The 13,477-nt window shown below is 39.0% G+C and overlaps 1 protein-coding gene across 15 annotated transcripts in view; it reads right to left on the bottom strand.

The window, feature by feature from the left end:
• The window catches only part of stxbp5l (syntaxin binding protein 5L), a 123,079-nt gene that overhangs the window by 17,722 nt on the left and 91,880 nt on the right, over positions 1-13,477 (bottom strand). For 5 of the 15 annotated variants that reach the window (XM_072397310.1, XM_072397309.1, XM_072397311.1 and 2 more), the window contains exons 19-21: positions 11,263-11,331; positions 9,940-10,005; positions 3,812-3,916 (exon numbers count right to left, since the gene is read on the bottom strand). In XM_072397310.1, coding sequence (XP_072253411.1) covers positions 3,812-3,916; positions 9,940-10,005; positions 11,263-11,331 — 240 coding nt within the window. The remainder of the gene's footprint in view (positions 1-3,811; positions 3,917-9,939; positions 10,006-11,262; positions 11,332-13,477) is intronic. The other 10 variants (XM_072397314.1, XM_072397316.1, XM_072397319.1 and 7 more) reach the window with 3 other exon arrangements.

Below are 13,477 nucleotides of genomic sequence, written 5' to 3'. Positions count from 1 at the left end.
CAAGATGATACATGACACCTACTATATTTCGGAACCATGAGGGAAATGGCATGACCATGAACTTACAATCTTTAGAATTCTGGTCATTTCAATGCCACTTTGGATTTAAAATATCAATCAAAGGAATCAACAAAGATTTCTTTATAAAAAAAAATAAAAAAAATTGCTCGCTCAGGTTTTAATCCTTCACCGAAGAAGAAAACAGCAGAGGAGCTGAGGCTTACTGAAAGTTAAGGAGGTCATGAAACCCCAATTCCAGAAAATTGCTGGGACGCTAATTCAAATGTAAATGATAACAGAATGCAGCAATATGCAAATATAACAAACCAATATCTTATTCACAACTGAACACAAATAAATGTATTCGTCACTCTATCGTGTTACGTACCTGTTGCTCATTAACCTAATTAGCTGCAACATGTTCCTCCAGCTGTTTCTATTTAACAACAATTAATTTTCCAGCCTGTTGTTGTTGCCGTCCAATCTTTTCTGAGATGTGTAGCTGCCGTCAGATTCAAGATGAGACAATAGAAATAGTAGTAGAATATAAAAGTAGAAAAATAGAAGTAGAAAAATATCTTACTTTTAACATTTAATATGTTTTATGTTCAACCGTGAATAGTGGTTTGTAAGATTTGCAACTCATTTCATTCTCCTTCATCTTTATTTTTTTTGGAGTTGGGTTGAAGATGTTTAAAGAAAATCTAACGTAATATATTAAAGTGATTTCCATGTCTTTCTGGTAAAAGCATGTGTCTTCTCGAGGGTGCTCTGGCTTCCTCCCACAGTCTGAAGACATGCTTTAGGGGTTAACTGGGTGTTCTAAATGGTCTAAAAGTGTAAATGTGTATGTTTTTCCATGTTTTTGTTAGCCCTTTGACTGACTGGCAGCCTGTCCTGGGTGCACCCCATCTCTTGCCCAGTGTTAAGTGGGACCAGCTCCAGCTCCCAGTGATCCTGAACAGAATAAGGTAATGTAGTTTCTGGATGGATTTTCTACAGAAGATGATGCTGGCAGCACAGTATGAGGGGTCATTTTGAGGGGAACATATTGAAAAATTCTATTATCGCAGAGGAAATGGGGCAGTGTGATGCCACAATTGAACTGTTTACTCAGTTCATTTTTGCCTATTTTTTTCCAGGAACAAGGGCAGACCTCTGGATTAGTGCTCCTAATGAGATAGCAGATGAGCTCTGTGTGTTTTTCCATAATAAACCCTGGTGACCAGATGCTGCTGCAACCATATAAAATGTGCACTGTTAGAGACACAATGACAGGAAAACTGTTTGTCATAATAAACCTGTTACACACAGATGGTTGCTCTACTTAATTGTGCAGTGGCTGCAGAAACACTTCATAAAAAGGTTTTTTAATCAAAATAAACAGGTGGGACTGATTTGAGGAGCCAGAGGGTCCCTCTGTGTAAAATGAACAATAACCAACTAAGCACTATATGTATTCTCATTCATTAATGTGGGTTTTAAACTACATAATCACATTTTACAGCATGTTTACAGAACCAATAGTGTCTTGCAAAAGTATTAAACCCTTTCTCCGTTTTCTCATGTTGTTCCCTTACAATCTGGTTTCTGTATTGTTTTGATCAACATACACCATACCTACCACTTTAAAGTCAGTCCGTAAACAAACAAGAAATAAGACAACCTGTGCACACCATGCATCCCAGAGAGGGAGAATGTACAACTTAAAGTGGTCTTATGGACAGACATTTCAGTCTCTGCTTTGGAGCTTTCCAGCTCATTCAGGGTTAACTTTGACCTCTTTGTGACCATTCTGATAGCTATCATCCTTGCTTGGTCCATGAGTTTTTGTGGTCTTTTCTTTTCTTTGCAAGGATTTGGTGGTCCTTTATTCTTTCCATTTTCTAGTAATTGATTTAATGCTCCCTTTTTGGATATTTTGTGTTATTAAGTTACCTTTATCTATACTTAGTAGCATCAAATCAAAATTAAAAATTTCACAGCAAAGAATTTTTTTAATTTAAATTAAAAAATCAGCTTAAACCAGTGGGGAGTATTTTAAGTTGCTCCGTATACCAAATCCAAGAAATCTATTTTTGTTCATGACAGTTTATGATAAAACAAAATAAGAAAAACTCCAAAGGGGGAGAATATTTTTGCAAGAAGCTGTATGTGTGTATGACGATTCTATATAAAGTACCGAAAACCGAAATTATGCCATCGTTTTTATTCAATTTGTTTGCAGTTTGCAACAACAGTTTATGGTGGACAAGCCCCATTTGTGACTTCAGAGCTCTTGTTCATTACACTATGATTCACTCACAGGTATCCCTATGCAAAGCAATGACAAAATGAATAACATTATTCTACTTGTTATCAAGCAGTGAGTGGCATTTCAAAAGTTGTTTTTGCGACCCAGTATGTGCCTGCTTTCTTTCTGCAAAGATAAAACATCTGCCTCAGGCAAAGAAAAACATTTCAAAATGATTTAGAAAATGACCCACATCACTGGCTCTAGCCCATGATAGGCAAACATTTTATCTCCCCATACAGACAACAGGCGTATGATTATGAAAACACCTATGAAGAGTCACAGGTGTCCTGGTTACCTGAAGGTTGATGGACTTACAACATAACTGCAATGTTTCTGATCAAACTACAAGCTGTCCTGATCTTTTGTTTTGTGTTATACGTAAGAAAAAGAGAGGGTTCGGCTCTATTGGCATCCTGCCAGTATCTCCACTAACAATTTCCACTCAAAATACTTTGAATAAAAACCACAAAAACTAGAGTTATTGACTTCCCCATTTAATAACAAAGAAGTCTTTATGTATGAAGAGCTGATATCACAAATGGAGCTAAGGTAGTACTACAATGTCGATAAACACTGATACACTCTGATCACACCAAGCAAACGGTACTCATATTCATCAGCACCACAGGCCCCCTCATTGTGGGCTCCATGCAGTTAGTAAAACACAAGACAATGATGGATGTTAGCCAAGAAGACAACACAATGAGTTTATAGACACACAGAAAGAGACCCCGAGTGCCACAGTTCGGGAAATGATCTTGTTGCCTTTAGGTTGCAAAGATGAGTGATTCTCTATGAGGCACAACGAAAAATGTCACAGAGAATAAAGCAGTGGATGCACTGACAAGTGAGGGGAGGTATCAAACCTCTTCCTCTTCTTCGTAAGCCCACCTGCCTCACAACATTTGACAATGATAAGAGGTCCAAGAACAAAGCCCAGATCTGGCACATACAACAAACATCACTGCAGCTGGGTCAGCAGAACAATGCACTACCCAGCAGTCATCTGCACAAAGCATGGAGCACATTGAAAAAGCAGCCGCACACGTTCTATTCCTAGCAATACAGTCCCTGAAAGCTCGTTTACACTGCAAGCAACCTGGTTGATGGGTCAATCCTTTGTGACCAGTGATCCCATGAGAGGGTCTGATTGCATTTGTACACGTCCAACTTCATCTACACTATTCTGATAATGAAAACGTAACATTTTCATTCGATTTCCAAATATTCTGAAATATTTTGTTTTAATCTTACAGGTTCTTCTATTTTCATGACTAACAATGTTAAACTGACTACAAATACATCCCCGTGTGAAGACTAAGTGGACTTCTTTTGTTTTGCTGAGAGTGTTGCTCACAGTGTGGAAGCAGAACTAGCATGCAAGGTGCAACATCAAAGCAACCTGTCAAAAAAACAATCCTATCTCCCTCTCTTGTTGCAATATTGCCAAACAAGAAAGACCACAAGCAGGTGTCCATAAAGAGGCTGTGATCCGTGAGTCATCCCTCCCCTTACCATTGTCCAGTAAGTAAAAGACTGGACTGCAGTGGCTTGCTCTCAGACTGGCCACAGGCTCTGGCAGGACGCGTGGGTCATTGTGAAGGGCAGTTGGGTAATGAACTGGAACAGGAGAGCCAACAGAACAGACACAGACTTTTCAGGGAAACAGGGGAGAGACAAACACATTGGGTGAACTGGGGAGAAGAGAGACTTGCAGGTAATAGGCAGGAAACACTTGAGAGGTTATGAAAGCAAAAAAGGGTTGTTAGGAAGTTTAAGAGCAACACTATTCCAGCAGCAGTATAAGACTCAGAAGTCTTCCTGTGATGTTACTATAACAACAACAGCACTACTACGACGACTACTACCACTACGACAAACATGACAAAAACTATAATCAATCACCACAAACACAACTACTACATTTTCTAACTGTTAAGTCATGCGTCTTTCTCTATGTTCAACCTTTACTGTCTCCAACACAACAAGTCAACCTACCTGTGAATGCTTAAAGGGTAATTTTACAAGTGTGTCTCACTCAAAAACATAGAGCAAACCACAACTCTTCTACATGCTAAACCTTCTTAAATATTCATTATTATTTTAAAAAAATACTCCAATGCTTCATGTGCATGTTACTTCATAAATACTGTGGTTGTTTGAAATGAGATGAGTCATTTTTCTTTTTTCTTTCCCCAGTGCTCATGTTTGTTATCCTGATATCTAAAAAGAAGTGTTACTGAGTGGAAGCCAGGAGCACAATGACATAAGAAGGAAACTGCTGAAATTCTACCGCTATAACATATCTAATGCAATTGCTACAACTTTGACAACTTTAAGAAAGTACAAACATTATATACTGTGTTTTCAGAGAAGAAAAAACATATCTAATGCTTGATCTGGACACACTGACACCCTGAATTAACACTCATGTGTTCCATTTCTGCCAATGCATATATCCTAATATTTTCAAAACAGAGTAGTTCGCTCTCAGACTACAGGTTTACTTGTGGTTCCCAGAATTTCTAAAAGTAAAATGTGAGGCAGAGCCTTCAGCTATCAGGCCTCTCTCTTGTGAAACCAGCTGCCAGTATGTGCCCAGGAAGCAGACACCCTCTCTATCTTTAAGATTAGGCTTAAAGCTTTCCTTTTTTGGTAAAGCTTATAGTTGGGGATGGCTCAGGTGACAGAAACATCCCATAGTTCTAGTGCTACAAGACTAGACTGCTGTGGGACCTCCCATGATGCATTTCTTGTCACTCTGCTCTGTTTATGCTCCATGTAAATGTGACATTATTGTTGTCATTAACTTGTGTTTCTCTGTCTCAGCTGGTATCCCTGGCCTGGTGTTATGGTACTTCTTGTTCACTCTTTCCTGTCCTGTCTTTCCTTATCAGATGTATTAGGGGTGGTGACATCATCTGTGTACACTGTCCATGAAGTTCTTTTTATCAAGCACCTGTTTTTTGTGGTGGTGGATTATGGATAGATGAGGAAGTTACAGAAACCATCCAAAAAATGCTGTAAACTGTATATTTCCTCATTTCAAGCAAGTTTACAGTGGTGGTATTGTTATATAGCCTAACCACTGCAGGAAAAGTGTTATGGAACTTAATATCACACCTTCTGTGGATACAGCATGATCATCATAAATTCTACAACATGATGACCAAACATGTCAAAACACGAAACAAATTTAAGCTTTCATTGGTAACGATTGCACTTTGGATATTTTGAGTAATTAAGTTAACGACTAAAATACCCTTAACTTCAGTTTTATCAAATCTTGAGTTACACGAAAGTTTCTGATGTCACACCACTGCTCAATATATCCTGTTGGGTCAGGTTCCGATCACTGGCTTGTCATCTTGTTAGTCAATCTTCTGAAGAATTGGGCCTCCCGAGGGAGCGGTAACATATAACCCCAACACAATAGACCTCATGACACACTCAAAAAAGCACAATGAGGTAAAGGTGGAGGTAGACAGCTTTCAGGCAGGTGTAGGGCCAATTACTGGGTCTAATAACATAAGAAAAATTGGAAAAAGGTTGGGAGAGAGCGGGAAGGATCTGTGAACTAGAAAAAGTCAGAGATATGCTTGCAGTTATTGACACTCAGGGTGAATCCGGACGCTGGCGGGCTTTCGTAATAAGCTGTCTGCAGTCTGCATAGAGTCTTGAAAAGATACAGCACACCTGTTGTGCCAGGGACAATGAGACAGCCTCTAATGACCACAGAGAAGGGTGGCAGTTGGTATTCAGCTGGAGATAACAAGCTATGAACCCGTTGTCTGTCAAGGAGAGAACAACTATGTTGCCTAATTTGACTGCATGCATATCCATTTTAATATGTTTTATACCACTCTTCAATTAATATGGAAGAGTTTGTAAGCTGAAAAAAATCCATAAAACCATTCTGAGAGAAAAGAATGCATTGTTGTTGTCATTGTGCACTGCTCTCTATATACAGTAAAAACACCTCTTGTTCTGATTATGCTATTATATTTAGAGTAAATGTGAGAAAAAAAATCCTAGACAATATGAACAGAGGAAAGCATGAACATTGCTTTTTAAATATTGACACTTGACTGAATTCATTGTGAATTGGCAGTCATATTATGTCTAAGAGCTGCTGAAATGTAAAGCATCAAAGACTTGTCAAGATAATTTTGGTCTATCTGAACTGACTGCAAACACTGCTGCAACAGTCGAAATGAAAGCCACTTGTCGTTTCAGAACCTTTTCATGTGATCATGAGACCTCCAGAAGAAAAAGGAAAACAACACAAAAACAATTGCAAAGAAATCTAATTACTAATTGTCCCTCATAGTTGAAACAGTGACATAGTTGGCATTGTGCCCACGGACACTGGGACACATGGAGGGAGATCGAATTAACTGAGGACCAAACATCCAACCATCCAATTGATGAATCCCAACTCTATAACCTGAATCCTGGAATGTCAATCTCCCCCAGGCTCTCCTGATTTAGACATGCTTACAAAATGACAAGGAGGCATCAGAATAGGTATAACCTAATATCAAGCTTCTTCTCCATTATTGAGCTCCTAACCCCATGCCTTCAGGAGAGTTTACAGAGAGAATTGACAGATTAGCAATAGCAATAACACATTTGTGTGTCCCCGTCTCTGTGTGGGAAGGTCACACTTGCTGGGGGTTTTCCCATGGCAATTTGTCTCAGGTGAGTGGCCACATTTAAAATAATTTAAAAGCTCAGACCTATGACGGCCCATGCGGATACAATGTGACAAAGCAGCGTACAGTAGAGCCAAGCAGGGTCACCACCTGTTAAGACAGGAGCAGTCATGGTGTGTAGACAGTTGGGCAGCAGCAGCGGTCTTGCTGAACCCTGTTGCATGATTTTTTAAAGAACTACATGAATTTACTTTAGAGCTGGCAGAAATCCAAATAGCTTAAATTCCCTGGGAAACACACAATAAGAACCAAAGATTTGTCCATAATTGCACCATTATATGTTCCTGCATCCACAAATTAAAAGAATAATGACTAAATTTATCACAAGCCTATGATCTCTTAACTTACAAAGATCAACTGTGACATATTCAGTTTGTGAGAGCAAACGCAGTTTCACTGTGCATCTGCTCAGCTCAAAGATGAAATATTTTCATTTCCCCTGAAGCGTCACCAGAAATTGTAGTAATTAATTTCACAGAGACTCAAAGTTTGAAATTACTCTCCATTTGTTGAGAGGTTTGGGAAATTGAATGCAATTTCTGGAGATTTGAAGAGATATTGTTAAAATGTTTCTGTACTCATCTAAAGGCATTTGAGCAGAACAAATTAGCCATCAAGGCAAATGTTGCAAGTGTGTGACAGAAAAATTGTTTCAAGTCTGCGGCAGTGAGGAATCTGAATCAGGTTTTCAAAAGTTTTATAAACACCACTTTAAGGCTAATTCTACATACTTTGTAGTGCATCTTCTACCTCTTAAATAAAGCCAATGTTTCCCCCTCCTGAGCCCTCATTTATTAACTGTGCTTACACACAGGTGTGCGTGTAATGAGTGTGTTACAACTGTAACGCAAAATGTTAACCACTGGCACTTTCTAACATGAGACAGATCGGTCAATCCCTACCATCACTTAGTCAGATTATATCATTCGGGTTAGATGCTGTCATTTTTGTGGGCCCAAAGAACATTCAGGGTTTTTTGGACAAATGAACAACAAGCTGAAATTAAATGGGAAGGAGCTGTACTTCCAATGATGCTGGCAATGTTTGTATCCAAAGGTGTAACTTTTGTTTTACTATCTTCCTCCTAATGCATACAAGGATTTTTTTTTACAAGCCTATGAAATGATACATTTACAATACATTTACAAGCCAGAGCACAGGACATTTTCAATGCAAAGTTGATAAATTAAGGCCCTGGTTCTCAACTCCCCTGCTCTGCATGTTTTACATGTATCCCCTCTCGAACACACATGATTCAGATACATAGGTCACTTTGTCAGCTCTTTATCAAGCTCTGCAGAGGCCTGGTAATGAGCCATATATTTGAAGCAGGTGTGTCGGAGCAATGAAACATGCGCAGCATGTTGAGCGCTAGAGTGTTTTAGGTATGACTGGAGGAATAGCTTCATTATGTTTGCATTTACTCCATCATAGGTAGAGTATGATATGAATTAGTGTTAGAGTCAGCTAGCACGACAGTGTTGTTGAAGTCTTGATGGTTGAACCTCTCCAGGAGCTCCATCTTGGTCAGGATCTGACTCAGTTCAAACTGATACAGTTGCTCGGTTCATGGTTCTGACACTCTGTCACTAGCTTTCTTCCTCCTGCTCACTTCTCTCAGCCTCATTTTGTTTCAGTAGGGGTGAGTGAAGGGCCAGTATGCTTAAACCACCAGATATTTTGACTAGAGCCTGTCACATACATTTAAATAACACCCTAGGAAATTAGGTCACCTTGTTAAAAATGTCATAACATGTCTCCTTTAAGAAGAAGAAACCAAACACATAATATCATGTTACCTAGATCTAGAGTAAAGCAAGCTGGTTTAAAACTGTATGGTAAATAAAATCTTTTATGAACACATCATTCCAGCCTGGCGGTCTCTTCAGCACACTCACACACTCTGACCTTTAAGCTCTGATTATGCTGAGGCAAAGTGTTCTCCTACGACACAAACAAAAGCACCTGCTGGTAAATGTTCTCATCTTTCTCCTTCTCTATCTCCATTATGCATTTTGGTTTCTCTGTTTCCACCCCAGCAGACCTCAAACTGCCAACAAACCCATATCTGTTGTGTCACATTACATTGTCTTCTGTTAAATGATGTTCATCATCAGCTGCTGTCAGTGCTCCCAACCAACTCTCTTATTTAACATCATCTTTCTAATCCAAATGACAAGATAATGAATATAACATCAACTACAAACATTCAAAGACTACAATTTATGCCTCATCACACCATAATCTTCTCAGGAAATGTTTATCTTACATTATTCATCCTCCTATAGCTACTTAAACAAGTCCAGCATGATTACACACTCAGATGCCAACAAATATTTAACTGACAGATGAGCTGAAGAGTTTTTTGATACATTATGGATGATGAAAAAAAAAAAAACAGCTCAGAGAAAACAGATTAGTTTAGCCTTGAATTTATGACCTGATGGTTACTGTTACACCTTATCAGCTGTGGGTCATCACCAGAACCACCAGCTGTTTTACCTTTGGTTTAAGGTAAGCATGTCAAGAATACATAAAGACAGAGGTGAGGCAGATAATAAGCAAAGGATTTTGTTGTTCTTACCATTGTGAAAGCTTCCAATCATTAAAGAACAATAGAACGAAGAAAAAAACAGCCGCAGCTGCGGTAAAATGCATCAGATATTTTCTTTCACTTTCAGCATTTCTGTTCGACCTAAGACCTCCACATAAAAACACACAACAGTCATCAGTTTAAACAGGTGCCATTATCATCGGGTGAAGATGTTATCGTGACAGGTGAGGTGACCACAGGCTGTAATACAAGTTTGAAGTCAACAGCATCCCAGAAAAGTTTAAAAGTGCTAGTAATAGAAGTATATGCAGACAGGGACCAATAAATACGCAATGATTTGTGCATGTGTGTGTAAGTGTGTAGGAGTAGGTTACCTGAGGTGGGCGACTTGCTTCTCTCCATGTCAACGGACTGCTGGTTGTCAGTGAGTTCAGTAAGGCCTGCCACAGTCATGAAGAGGAAGAGGTACAGATATCCGTCAGACTATATACACCATGTCAAGCCTACTGAACAGAAATCAGTTTGGTCACTGTCAGCCACACACAACCCCAAGAAAGATCAATCTCTGAATTATAATGGTATGGTAACTTCACTATTCACTACTGTTTCATTATTATTTGTAATTTTTGTTACGACTGCACAAGGATGAAGGTCTTTATCAATAACCGATATTTGATCTTTCATCACAGACTGCTTCTTAGGAATAATTTAGTCCTCCGGGAGCAGAGTGGCTGATTCTGAATGTGACCTGCACTACAATCTGATTTTAATAACTCAATGTTAGGGATCTGATCAGATTGCACTGAGATGCAAATGTGTCTCCAATTAGGGTCTAAAAGCATGTAGTGCAAATCACACAGTAAAGTGGCAAACACAATCAAAGCACAAAACAGAAACAACACAAAGGTCCAATCAGGATCATCTCAAATCTGATCACATGCAGCAAGCACAAGCCAAAATGAAATCTCCTTTTTCTTTCTTATAAAAAGAAAAAAAAGACAAAGAAAAACTGTCACAACTGCTGACATTTCTACTCCTTGTTCCTTTCAGTCAGACTACAATTGTGGGTTGTTTCACTGCGCTATGGACTCATTAACAGCCTTGCTGAGTCGTCACAGTTCAAAAAGTTTCATTAATTAAATTTTTTTCCTACTGTTAAAGGTTCCAGAAAATTGTCTTAATGCTAATTTTCTTTCAGTAATTTACTCTGGCTGTACAAGTGACTGATGACAATGAAAGGTGCTCTGATCAAACCTTCACTGAAGTATTGAATCAAGAATTCTTTTGTAACCACACACTAAAAGAACCTATTATACTTTTTCTGAGCTCGAACAAGGCTTTATTCACCCCACTAGCTTTGCTTTAGTTCAAATATACATCACATAGATCATATAATATTTATAACTGCCCTTACTTAAGAGAAAAGAGTGTCTCTTTCTGCAAAGGACATTCTGCAGACATGACTGGAATAGAGGAAGTTTTGCATGTGGCAAAAAGGAGGTGATCTTCAGCTGTTACTCTAGAAATAATAATCATTCCAATCATCTCTTCAGGTTTTTCACTTTGCTATAAATCCACATGAGTTCCAATGGCAATTTTCTCTTCCCAAACCTACAAAACACTCACCCATCCCCTCATCCCTTCTGCACACACACACCGAGTCCCCCAAGCCTTTACCATAGGAAGGCCCGACTTACTCTGATAGGATGTACGGATCCTTTTCTTTGAATCTGAATAAAAGTTAGACAGGCCGCGCATGCAAAAGTCTGTCAGGCAGGCCCACATGCCCACATCAGCAGCCACAGAGTCACCAAAAAGGTGGGAGGAGGAGGAGAAGGGGGGGGGGGGGGGTGTAAAGGAGAGGTTGGCAGCAAGATCCAAGACAGAAAGAGATGACATGAGAAAGAAAGATAGGGAGCAAGATTGTGATCGGGGTGAGACAGAGGCAGAATGCCAAGGAGAGAGAAGAGAAAGAATGGGATAAGGGAGGTGATGTAAAATTACATGAGCAATAAAGTAAGCATGAGGGGGAAATTTGGGAAGAAATTCAAGAGGAGGGGCAAGGGGTGGGGGTTGGAGGGGAGAGAGAAGAACACACAGGCTTAGAGTGAAAAAGAAAGTGAAAGCAAGCAGCAAGTGAGTTAGTGTCAGGGGAGGACACACAAGATATACCGGCTACTCCAGCAGACCCCAGAAAAGCTGACATAATTAGTAATTTGCACAAAAACCACAGTGTTAGCAGGGAACGTATCATTACTGACATGAACAACATGAAAATAAATCTCTTGCTGGACCAGCTAATCATGTTTAAAACTGCACTTTTGTTGTAATATATTAATTTAAATAATGTTTTGATAAACACAGCTGAAATAATAATAAAGCATCATTATCGCACTACATGTAGACTTAGTAGGCAAGCTGTGTTCTTCAGGATTAATTTAATCATTGAACAAAAATAACTTTCAGTAAATCCAAGATGTTTAACCTGAATGTTATTTCAAAAGGGGAATACAGATGTGTGCACAATCATTTGGCAACTATGTACTACATTACAATTTTTTTTTTCTCCCAACTCCCTTAATCTTTATTATGTTTTTGTTTACCCAAAAAAAACATGGATAATAAGGACTTGTAATTTGTTCTTCCTCAATTCTTTTCTGCAAAACAGCTCCTGTGATGCTACTGATGATGTTTCCACTCCTGTCAAAATGTGGCAACCTCTTTGCCTTTAAGTGTGAGATGAATTAATAAAATCCTACCCTGACCACCCTAACCACAGCCCTTTCACTGCTACCTCGGTACATATTTCATTTCTTATTTTCCCTCCCACCCACTATCGGTTACGGTTAGGAGTTAAAAGTACATAGTTTGGGTTATTTGTTAAAAAAAATGAAAAGTTGGGGTAAGAAAACTTCAAGTGATGCGACGAGAGCCACAAAAAAGAAAAGTGAATCGGACACATTTCCGCTGATTGGCTTGAAGCATAAACTAGGTGGTGCAGTGTTGCCAGAGAATGGTGGTACAGCCTATGTTTCTCTTGGTTATGATTATCTAGAAGAAGTAGTTGTCCCAACTGGAGACAAACACTGAAGAAGAAAACACAACACATTTTTCCCAGTCAGATGAAAGTCGCTAAGCTGTTTCCATTCTTACAAATAAGATTCAAGTGTAGCCAAGTAGCGGAGTGCTTGGATGCATTCGATGTTATATCGAGCAGCATGAAGATCATGGCCTTCTTGAATGCTTCCAAATTCTTCTTGTACCACTGACCAAAGAAAGCATCGCTTCAGAAACTGCAAGCAGGACTATGTGAAGTCCGTCTTTAACCTTAAGATCTTTGTAGCTCATCAGTAATGATAGAAGCACTGAACCTGTATTCCTATCTCTCTCCTGCTGGGTGCTGACCATGAATTCAGATTTACCAATGTGTCTTTTTCAGTTATTTCAAGCTTCACCTCTCAATGCCTATTCATCTAAGACAATTGGGAAGTCACCTTTGCTGAGTGTGTGAAGAAACACCAGATAAAACAATGTGTGGGTGCGAGAACTACTGTGGGCAGGGGGAGGGGCTAAGTTTGAAAACTGAGTTTGAAACAAACAGTAACTGATAAAAGTAGCTAAGCGTGCCTGTCTTTGAGACTTTTAATAACTTTAAACCATGACCTCTTTTATTGAAAAAAAAGCTTACAATAATCAATCAAGTTATCATGGCACAGAGTTAGAAAAGGAAACAGAACTGATCTGAGCTGATCCACACTTGCGTAATAATTGTGCACACAGTGGAACATACAAATACAGATGTGTGGTGAGAACAGCTAAAAATGTATTGGCATACACAGAAAACACTTTTTATAAAGACAGTTTGCAAGCGTCACATTATTTCTTGTACTTGAACTGTTTTTAAATGATTTT

Source organism: Leuresthes tenuis, unplaced genomic scaffold, assembly GCF_036924035.1.
Source record: "Leuresthes tenuis unplaced genomic scaffold, fLeuTen1.0.hap1 SCAF_12, whole genome shotgun sequence".
NCBI classification, from domain to species: domain Eukaryota; kingdom Metazoa; phylum Chordata; class Actinopteri; order Atheriniformes; family Atherinopsidae; genus Leuresthes; species Leuresthes tenuis.
The sequence above is the reverse complement of the archived record's forward strand: the minus strand, read 5'-3'. Positions and strand labels throughout refer to the sequence as shown.